This window comes from Nerophis ophidion, linkage group LG01 (assembly GCF_033978795.1).
Source record: "Nerophis ophidion isolate RoL-2023_Sa linkage group LG01, RoL_Noph_v1.0, whole genome shotgun sequence".
NCBI classification, from domain to species: domain Eukaryota; kingdom Metazoa; phylum Chordata; class Actinopteri; order Syngnathiformes; family Syngnathidae; genus Nerophis; species Nerophis ophidion.
This window is the reverse complement of record NC_084611.1, coordinates 12391159-12403671: the sequence shown is the minus strand read 5'-3', so window position 1 is coordinate 12403671 and position 12513 is coordinate 12391159. Positions and strand designations below refer to the sequence as shown.

At 40.9% G+C, this 12513-nt stretch overlaps 1 protein-coding gene across 2 annotated transcripts in view; it reads left to right on the top strand.

The window, feature by feature from the left end:
* Window positions 1-7836, top strand: part of p2rx7 (purinergic receptor P2X, ligand-gated ion channel, 7) — a 28025-nt gene extending 20189 nt beyond the window's left edge. For both annotated transcript variants that reach the window (XM_061896250.1, XM_061896257.1), the window contains exons 9-13: window positions 904-994; window positions 2721-2786; window positions 6959-7063; window positions 7142-7249; window positions 7315-7836. In XM_061896250.1, the coding sequence (XP_061752234.1) occupies window positions 904-994; window positions 2721-2786; window positions 6959-7063; window positions 7142-7249; window positions 7315-7800 (856 nt within the window). In that variant the 3' untranslated portion in view covers window positions 7801-7836. The remainder of the gene's footprint in view (window positions 1-903; window positions 995-2720; window positions 2787-6958; window positions 7064-7141; window positions 7250-7314) is intronic.
* Window positions 7837-12513: the final 4677 nt, after the last annotated feature.

Sequence of the window (12513 nt, the reverse complement as noted above, 5' to 3'; positions counted from 1 at the left end):
TTGATATTACATTTATGCAACTGGTATCAATCATCCTAGCTAAACTTAATATCAACATGTTAATACCTGGTATCAATATGCTATCATTTAGTTTCACCCTAGCTAAAATTGATATCAACATGTTTGCAACTGGTATCACCCTAACTAAACTTAATATAAACAGGTGTACAACTGGTAACACCCTAGCTAAACTTACCCTGATATCAACATGTTATCACTTAGTGTCACCCTAGCTAAACTTGATATCAACTTGTATGCAACTGGTATCACCCTAACTAAACTTGATATAAACAGGTTTCCAACTGTGTATCACCCTAGCTAAACTTTATATCAACATTTTAGTAGCTAGTATCACTCTAGCTTAACTTGATATCAATATGTTAGCAACTAGTATCACCCTAGCTAAACTGGATATCAATATGTATGCAACTGGTATCACCCTGACTAAACTTGATATCAACATGTATGCAACTGGTATCACCCTAGCTGAACTTAATTTCAATATGTTAGTACCTGGTATCACCCTAGCAAAACTTGATATTAACATGTTAGTACCTCGTAGCACCCTAGCTAAACGTGATATTAACATTTTAGTACCTGGTATCACTCGAGCTAAACTTGATATCAGCATGTTAGTACCTGGGAACACCATATTCACACATGATATTGGCATGTTAGCAACTGGCTTCACCATATTTACACTTGATATCGACATGTTAGCACTTGGTATCCTCATGACATCAACATGTCAAGTATCATAATATTCCCACATGATATCAACATATCTGTTACCATTACATTCTCATATGATATAGAAATGTCTGGCATCACCATGTTCCCACCTGATATCAGCATGCTCATAGTAGACATACTGTATTAACATGACACATGTCACATGTTCAGGTTTGCAAAGTACAACATGGTGGACGGCGTGGAGGAGAGAACGCTCTACAAGGCTTTTGGCATCAGGTTCGACATCCTGGTCTTTGGACAGGTGCTCACATTTCTAATCAGTATCACACGTCATCCTTAATATTTCATTTCAGTATCGCACATATCATCATTAATTATTAATTTCAGTATCGTACGCATCATCCTTAATTATTCATTACAGTATCGCACACGTCATCATCAATCATTCACTTCAGTATCACACGTCATTCTTAATGAATCATTTCGGTAACGCACACGTCATCCTTATTCATTTTAGTATCATACACGTCATCTTTTAATAATTAATTTCAGTATCGCACACTTCATCCTTAATTATTAATTTTAAGTATCGCACACGTCCATCCATCCCATCCATTTCTACCGCTTATTCCCTTTTGGGGTCGCGTCATCCTTAACAAATAATTTCAGTACTGCAATCGACATCCTTAATGAATCATTTCAGTATCACACACGTCATCTTAATTAATCATTTCAGTATCGCACACGTCATCCTTAATTATTCATTACAGTATCGCACACGTCATTAATTATTCACTTCAGTATCACACGTCATTCTTAATGAATCAGTTCAGTATCGCACACGTCATCCTTATTCATTTTAGTATCGTACACGTCATCTTTAATCATTCATTTCAGTATCGCACACTTCCTCCTTAATTATTAATTTTAAGTATCGCACACGTCCATCCATCCCATCCATTTCTACCGCTTATTCCCTTTTGGGGTCGCGTCATCCTTAACAACTAATTTCAGTACTGCAATCGACATCCTTAATGAATCATTTCAGTATCACACACGTCATCTTAATTAATCATTTCAGTATCGCACACGTCATCCTTAATTAGTCATTTCATTATCGCACATGTCATCATAGTAAATAATTTCAGTATCACACACGTCATCCCTAATTATGAATTTCAGTATTGCACACATCATTCTTAATTAATCATTTCAGTATCGCACACGTCATCCTTAATTAGTCATTTCAGTATCGCACACATCATCCCAAATTATTAATTTCAGTATCGCTGACGTCATTCTTAATTCAGTATTTCTGTATCGCACAGGTCATTCTTAATTCAGTATTTCTGTATCGCATACGTCATCCTTAATAAATAATTTCAGTATCATACACGTCATTTTTTTAAATTGAATAATTTCAGTATTGCACACGTCATCCTTAATGAATCATTTCAGTATCACACACGTCATCTTAATTAATCATTTCAGTATTGCACACGTCATCATAATGAATCATTTCAGTATCGCACACGTCATCCCTAATTTTAAATTTCAGTATTGTACACGTCATTCTTAATGAATCATTTCAGTATCGCACACGTCATCCTTAATTAGTCATTTCAGAATCGCACACGTCATCATAATGAATCATTTCAGTATCGCACACATCATCCCTAATTTTTTATTTCAGTATTGCACACGTCATTCTTAATGAATCATTTCAGTATCGCACACGTCATCCTTAATTAGTCATTTCAGTATCGCACACGTCATCCTTAATCATTTCAGTATCGTACACGTCATCCCTAATTATTAATTTCAGTATCGCACACGTCATTCTTAATGAATCATTTTAGTATTTCAGTATCGCATACGTCATCCTTAATGAATCATTTCAGTATCGTACACGTTATTTTTTTTAATTAATAATTTCAGTATCGCACACGTCATCCTTAATTATTAGTTTCAGTATCGCAAACGTCATCCTTGATATAATTTCAAGTGTGTTGTTTTGATTTGTCCAGGCAGGAAAGTTCAGCATCATTCAGCTCGTTGTCTATATCGGCTCTACACTGTCCTACTACGCTCTGGTGAGTCCACCGTGTGTAGTACATGGCTATACAATATGTAGTACATATGTATATGTAGTACATCTGAATATGCAGTACATGGGTATACAATATGTAGTACATCTGAATATGTAGTACATGGGTGTATGTAGTACATGGGTGTATGTAGTACATGGGTGTATGTAGTACATCTATATATGTAGTACATGTGTATATGTAGTACATGGGTATACAATATGTAGTACATGGGTGTATGTAGTACATCTATATATGTAGTACATGTGTATATGTAGTACATGGGTATACAATATGTAGTACATGGGTGTATGTTGTACATAGATGTATGTAGTACATGGGTATATCCTTCATATCAACATGTTAGCACCTGGTATCCCCTAATATCAACATGTAAGCACCTGGTATCACTTGATATCAAAATGCAAGCACCTGGTATCCCTTGATATCAACATGCTAGCACCTGACATCCCTTGATATTAACATGCTAGCACCTGGTATCCCTTGATGTCAACTTGCTAGCACCTGGTATCCCTTGATATCAACTTGCTAGCACCTGGTATCCCTTGATATCAACACACTTGCTCCTGGTATCCCTTGATATAGACATGCAAGGTCCTGGTTACCCTTGATATCAACATGTTAGCACCTGGTATCCCCTAATATCAACATGTTAGCAGCGGATATCCTTTGATATAGACATGCAAGCACCTAGTATCCCTTGATATCAACATGCTAACACCTGGTATCCTTTGATATCAACATGCTAGCACTTGACATCCCTTGATATCAACATGTTAGCACCTGTTATCCCCTAATATCAACATGTTAGCACCTGGTATCCCCTAATATGAACATATAAGCACCTGGTATCCCCTGATATCAACATGTTAGCACCTGGCATCCCTTGATATCAAAATGCAAGCACCTGGTATCCCTTGATATCAACATGCTAGCACCTGACATCCCTTGATATTAACATGCTAGCACCTGACATCCTTGATATCAACACACTAGCACCTGGTATCCCTTAATATCAACATGATAGCACCTGGTATCTTTTGATATCAACATGTTAGCATCTGGTATCCCCTAATATCAACATGTTAGCACCTGGTATCCCCTAATATGAACATATAAGCACCCCGTATTCCCTAATATCAACATGTTAGTACCTGGTATCCCTTGATATCTACATGAAAGCACCTATATCCCTTGATATCAACATGCTAGCACCTGGTATCCCTTGATGTCAACTTCCTAGCATCTGGTATCCCTTGATATCAACATGCTAGCACCTAGTATCCCTTGATATCAACACACTTGCTCCTGGTAACCCTTGATATCAACCTGTTAGCACCTGGTATCCCCTAATATCAACATGTTAGCAGCAGATATCCTTTGATATAGACATGCAAGGACCTAGTATCCCTTGATATCAACATGCTAACACCTGGTATCCTTTGATATCAACATGCTAGCACTTGACATCCCTTGATATCAACATGTTAGCACCTGGTATCCCCTAATATCAACATGTTAGCACCTGCTATCCCCTAATATGAACATATAAGCACCTGGTATCCCGTGATGTTAGCACCTGGCATCCCTTGATATCAAAATGCAAGCACCTGGTATCCCCTTGATATCAACATGCTAGCACCTGACATCCCTTGATGTCAACTTGCTAGCACCTGGTATCCCTTGATATCAACATGCTAGCACCTGGTATCCCTTGATATCAACACACTTGCACCTGGTATCCTTTGTTATAGACATGCAAGCTCCTGGTAACCCTTAATATCAACATGCTAGAACCTGACATCCCTTCATATCAACACACTAGCACCTGGTATCCCTTAATATCAACATGCTAACACCTGGTATCTCTTGATATCAACATGTTAGCACCTGGTATCCCCTAATATCAACATGTTAGCACCTCCATCCATCCATCCATTTTCTACCGCTGATTCCCTTTCGGGGTTGCGGGGGGCGCTGGCGCCTATCTCAGCTACAATCGGGCGGAAGGCAGGGTACACCCTGGACAAGTCATGTTAGCACCTCATAACCCCTAATATCAACATGTTAGCACCTGGTATCCCTTGATATAGACATGCAAGCTCCTGGTAACCCTTGATATCAACATGTTAGCACCTGGTATCCCCTAATATCAACATGTTAGCAGCAGATATCCTTTGATATAGACATGCAAGCACCTAGTATCCCTTGATATCAACATGCTAACACCTGGTATCCTTTGATATCAACATGCTAGAACTTGACATCCCTTGATATCAACATGTTAGCACCTGGTATCCCCTAATATCAACATGTTAGCACCTGCTATCCCCTAATATGAACATATAAGCACCTGGTATCCTGTGATGTTAGCACCTGGCATCCCTTGATATCAAAATGTAAGCACCTGGTATCCCTTGATATCAACATGCTAGCACCTGACATCCCTTGATGTCAACTTGCTAGCACCTGGTATCCCTTGATATCAACATGCTAGCACCTGGTATCCCTTGATATCAACACACTTGCACCTGGTATCCCTTGTTATAGACATGCAAGCTCCTGGTAACCCTTGATATCAACATGCTAGCACCTGACATCCCTTGATATCAACACACTAGCACCTGGTATCCCTTAATATCAACATGCTAACACCTGGTATCTCTTGATATCAACATGTTAGCACCTGGTATCCCCTAATATCAACATGTTAGCACCTCCATCCATCCATCCATTTTCTACCGCTGATTCCCTTTTGGGGTTGCGTGGGGCGCTGGCGCCTATCTCAGCTACAATCGGGCGGAAGGCAGGGTACACCCTGGACAAGTCATGTTAGCACCTCGTAACCCCTAATATCAACATGTTAGCACCTGGTATCCCTTGATATAGACATGCAAGCACCTGGTAACCCTTGATATCAACATGTTAGCACCTGGTATCCCCTAATATCAACATGTTAGCAGCAGATATTCTTTGATATAGACATGCAAGAACCTGATATCCCTTGATATCAACACGCTAGCACTTGGTATCCCTTGATTTCTACATAAAAGCACTTGACATCCCTCGATATCAACATGCTAGCACCTGGTATCCCTTGATATCAACATGCTAGCACCTGGTATCCCTTGATGTCAACTTGCTAGCCCCTGGTATCCCTTGATATCAACACACTTGCTCCTGGTATCCCTTGATATAGACATGCAAGCTCCTGGTATCCTTTGATATCAACATGCTAGCACGTGACATCCCTTGATATCAACATGCTAGCACATGGTATCCCTTAATATCAGCATGTTAGCACCAGGTATCCCCTGATATCAACATGTTAACACCTGGTATACCCTAATATCAGCATGTTAGCACCTGATATCCCTTGATATCAAAATGCAAGCACCTGGTATCCCTTGATATCAACATGTTAGCACCTGACATCCCTTGATATCAACACACTAGCATCTGGTATCCCTTAATATCAACATGTTAGCACGTGGTATCCCCTTGCTATCAACATGCTAACACCTGGTATCCTTTGATATCAACATGCTAGCACTTGACATCCCTTGATTTCAACATGCTAGCACATGGTATCCCTTAATATCAACATGTTAGCACCTGGTATCCCCTAATATCAACATGTTAACACCTGGTATCACCTAATATCAACATGTTAGCACCCCGTATCCCCTAATATCAACATGTTAGCATCTGGTATCCCTTGATATCTACATGAAAGCACCTGGTATCCCTTGATATCAACATGCTAGCACCTGGTATCCCTTGATGTCAACTTGCTAGCACCTGGTATCCCTTAATATCAACATGTTAGCACCTGGTATCCCCTAATATCAACATGTTAGCACCTGGTATCCCCTGATATCAACATGTTAGCACCTGGCATCTCTTGATATCAAAATGCAAGCACCTGGTATCCCTTGATAGCAACATGCTTGCACCTGACATCCCATGATATCAACACACTAGCTCCTGGTATCCCTTAATATCAACATCCTAGCACCTGTCCCTTGATATTAACATGCTAGCACCCGCTATACTTTGAAATGGGCATATGCCCAAATAAAGGCTTCCTGTTGTGAAGGTTCTTCCTGTGTTGTGATGGTAGCGGCGCTAACCGTCCCCTGTGTGCTGTTGCCTAGACAACGGTGCTGATGGACTGGCTGATCCAGACCAGCTGCTACTCTGCAGACGTGGGCCAGAACTACGGTGAGAAGAAGGTGGAGTTAGTGGAGGACGACGAGAAGGTGAGGGCTTGACGGCGCCGTGGGGGCGTGGTCGCACGGTGGGGGCGTGGTCGTCTTCAAGGCCTGTTTCTGTCCCAGGACGTGCTGAGTGTGTCCTATTTGGACCAAGACCACATCCGCCTGGTAAAAATGTCCCTCAAGAGACGCCTGCAGGACGCCAACACGGTTGCCGTGGAGACCAGAAGGGTAAATAAAGTATAGTGCTGGGGCGTCTCCACCAGGTGGCGTTAAAGAGCTCCCTGTCCCGCCAGGAGGACGCGGGACACGTGACAATGGCCGTCTCCGTCCTTCTTCAAGCACAAGTTGACCCTCGGCCCGTGCCCGTCCTCAAACCCGACGCTGAGCGGCCTTCTTGGTGTGGATGTGGGCGCTGCACCGCCTCCGCCCTCCCCCAGGAGGAGCTGTGCTGCAGGCGGAGCGAGGGTCCCTGCATCTCCTCGTCCGTGCTCTTTGAGCGGCTGGTGTTACATCGCCCCCTGCTGGAGGCCCTGCTTCTCTACAGGGACCCTTTGTCCCCTGCGCCTGCCTCCACCCGCGGCCACGGCACCGCCACCCTGCGACACTGCGCCTACCAGCAGTACGTGGCCTGGAGGTTCGGTGTCCCGCCCGCCGCCGCCTGCCCCACCATCCCTCGCTGCTGCGTGAGCAGGATCAGGGAGGAGTTCCCCAGCCCGGACGGACGCTACAGCGGCTTCACGCTCCTCAACCCCGCCCCAAACAAAACAACACAAGGCTAGAAAACACCAATAAAATCTTCTTGACCGCTTTTGTCATCACGTGACTTTATCGTATCGCACCAGTATTTAGAATACATGTTCATTAAAGGCATACTTTGGGCGGGGGGCGTGGTTAAGAGTGGACAAGTATAATTCACCAACTCGAGTATTTCATATATATTTAATATATATATATATGAAATACTTGACTTTCAATGAATTCTAGCTATACATATTTATTTTCTCATATATATATATAAATAAAATAAATAGTTGAATTTCAGACGGAACCTATCCAATACACAGTAATAAAAACACGGTTGTTCTACTAACTGTACTGTGCTTGCTGGTTACTAAAAAAAAGAAACAACAACACTTACCTTTCACTATTTGAGTAACCTTAGTTCTGCCATTTGCGTACTGGCGAGAGTCACTTGCCGTCAGGTGCACAACACCACGTAAATCGTTGGCCAATCAAAAAGCAACCCCATAACGCTATAGCCAACATTCACCAGGAGATGGCGACAGACAACGTAGAATCACTCTATTACAGACAGCGTCGCCATGGCGGTAACTTCCACGTTCTTCTGCTTCGTCTCCTTTTACCACACTGTATCGCCATTTTAACACTTGATATCAACATTTTACCACACAGTATTGCCATATTCACACTTCATATCAACCTGCTACCACCCAGTTTCACTATATTCACACTTGATATCAACATGTTACCACCCAGCATCGTCATAGTCACACTTGATATCAACATGCCACCACCCAATTTCGTCATATACACACTTGATAACATGTTACCACCCAGTATCCCCTCATTCATACATGATATCAACATGTTACCACCCAGTATTGCCGTCTTCACACTTGATATCAACATTTTACCACCCAGTATTGCTATATTCACACTTGATATCAACATATTACCACCCAGTATCGTCATATTCACACTTGATATCAACAGGTTACCGCCCAGTATCGTCATATTCACACTTGATATCAGCATGTTACTGCACTGTTTCACCATATTCACACTTGATAACATGTGACCGCCCAGTATCACCTAATGAATGATTGATATGATTGAATGATTGATATGCTGGTTACAAAAAAAAAAGCAACAACAACACTTACCTTTCACTATTTGAGTAGCCTTTGTTCTGCCATTTGCGTACTGGCGAGAGTCACTTGCCGTCAGGTGCGCAACACCACGTAAATCGTTGGCCAATCAAAAAGCAACCCCATAACGCTATAGCCAACATTCACCAGGAGATGGCGACAGATAACATAGAATCACTCTATTACAGACGGCGTTGCCATGGCGGTAACTTCCTCATTCTTCTGCTTCGTCTCCTTTTACCACACTGTATCGCCATTTTAACACTTGATATCAACATTTTACCACACAGTATTGCCATATTCACACTTGATATCAACCTGTTACCACCCAGTTTCACTATATTCACACTTGATATCAACATGTTACCACCCAGCATCGTCATAGTCACACTTGATATCAACATGCCACTACCCAATTTCGTCATATACACACTTGATAACATGTTACCACCCAGTATCCCCTCATTCATACATGATATCAACATGTTACCACCCAGTATTGCCGTCTTCACACTTGATATCAACATTTTACCACCCAGTATTGCTATATTCACACTTGATATCAACATATTACCACCCAGTATCGTCATATTCACACTTGATATCAACAGGTTACCGCCCAGTATCGTCATATTCACACTTGATATCAGCATGTTACTGCACTGTTTCGCCATATTCACACATGATAACATGTGACCGCCCAGTATCACCTAATGAATGATTGATATGATTGATATGATTGAATGATTGATATGCTGGTTACAAAAAAAAAAGCAACAACAACACTTACCTTTCACTATTTGAGTAGCCTTTGTTCTGCCATTTGCGTACTGGCGAGAGTCACTTGCCGTCAGGTGCACAACACCACGTAAATCGTTGGCCAATCAAAAAGCAACCCCATAACGCTATAGCCAACATTCACCAGGAGATGGCGACAGATAACATAGAATCACTCTATTACAGACAGCGCCGCCATGGCTGTAACTTCCTCGTTCTTCTGCTTCGTCTCCTTTTACCACACTGTATCGCCATTTTAACACTTGATATCGACATTTTACCACACAGTATTGCCATATTCACACTTCATATCAACCTGCTACCACCCAGTTTCACTATATTCACACTTGATATCAACATGTTACCACCTAGCATCGTCATAGTCACACTTGATATCAACATGCCACCACCCAATTTTGTCATATACACACTTGATAACATGTTACCACCCAGTATCACCTCATTCATACATGATATCATCATGTTACCACCCAGTATTGCCGTCTTCACACTTGATATCAACATTTTACCACCCAGTATTGCCATATTCACACTTGATATCAACATATTACCACCCAGTATCGTCATATTCACACTTGATATCAACAGGTTACCGCCCAGTTTTACCATGTTCATACTTGACATCAACATGCTACCATCCAGTTTCATCATATTCACACTTGATAACATGTGACCGCCCAGTATCACCCAATGAATGATTGATATCAACATTTTACCACACCGTATCGCCATATTCACGCTTGATATCAACATATTACCACCCAGTATCGTCATAATCACACTTTATATCAACCTGTTACCCCCCAGTTTCACCATATTCACACTTGATGTTATTTGTTACCACCCAGTATCATCATAGTCACACTTGATAACATGTTACCACCCAGTATCATCATAGTCACACTTGATAACATGTTACCACCCAGTATTGCCTTCTTCACACTTGATATCAACATTTTACCACCCAGTATTGTCTTCTTCACACTTGATATCGTCATTTTACCACTCAGTAGCCCCATAATCACACTTGATATCAACATATTACCGCCCAGTATCGTCATATTCACACTTGATATCAGCATGTTACTGCACTGTTTCACCATATTCACACTTGAACGCAACATGCTACCATAAAGTATCGTCATATTCATTCATACTTTATATCAACATTTTACCACCCAGTATTGTCTTCTTCACACTTGATATCGTCATTTTACCGCTCAGTATCCCATAATCACACTTGATATCAACATATTACCGCCCAGTATCGTCATATTCACACTTGATATCAGCATGTTACTGCCCAGTTTCACCATATTCACACTTGAAAGCAACATGCTACCATCCAGTATCGTCATATTCATTCATACTTTATATCAACATGTTACCACCCAGTATTGTCTTCTTCACACTTGATATCAACATTTTACCACCCATTATTGTCTTCTTCACACTTGATATCAACATTTTACCACCCAGTATTGTCTTTTCACACTTGACATCAACATTTTACCACCCAGTATTGTCTTCTTCACACTTTATATCAACATTTTACCACCCAGTATTGTCTTCTTCACACTTGATATCGTCATTTTACCGCTCAGTATCCCATAATCACACTTGATATCAACATATTACCGCCCAGTATCGTCATATTCACACTTGATATCAGCATGTTACTGCCCAGTTTCACCATATTCACACTTGAAAGCAACATGCTACCATCCAGTATCGTCATATTCATTCATACTTTATATCAACATGTTACCACCCAGTATTGTCTTCTTCACACTTGATATCAACATTTTACCACCCATTATTGTCTTCTTCACACTTGATATCAACATTTTACCACCCAGTATTGTCTTTTCACACTTGACATCAACATTTTACCACCCAGTATTGTCTTCTTCACACTTGATATCAACATATTACGGCCCAGTATCGTCATATTCACACTTGATATCAGCATGTTACTGCCCAGTTTCACCATATTCACACTTGAAAACAACATGCTACCATCCAGTATCGTCATATTCATTCATACTTTATATCAAACTGTTACCACCCAGTATTGTCTTCTTCACACTTGATATCAACATTTTACCACCCAGTATTGTCTTTTCACACTTGACATCAACATTTTACCACCCAGTATTATCTTTTCACACTTGACATCAACATTTTACCACCCAGTATTGTCTTCTTCACACTTGATATCAACATATTATGGCCCAGTATCGTCATATTCACACTTGATATCAGCATGTTACTGCCCAGTTTCACCATATTCACACTTGAAAACAACATGCTACCATCCAGTATCGTCATATTCATTCATACTTTATATCAAACTGTTACCACCCAGTATTGTCTTCTTCACACTTGATATCGTCATTTTACCACTCAGTATCCCCATAATAACACTTGATATCAACACATTACCACCCAGTATCGTCATATTCACAATTAATGTCAACATGTTAGTGCCCAGTTTCACCATATTCACACTTGAAAGCAACACGCTGCCATCCAGTATCGTCATATTCATTCATACTTTATATCAACATTTTACCACCCAGTATTGTCTTCTTCACACTTGATATCAACATTTTACCACCCATTATTGTCTTCTTCACACTTGATATCGTCATTTTACCACTCAGTATCCCCATAATCACACTTTATATCAACACATTACCGCCCAGTATCGTCATATTCACACTTGATATCAGCATGTTACTGCCCAGTTTCACCATATTCACACTTGAACGCAACATGCTTCCATCCAGTATCGTCATATTC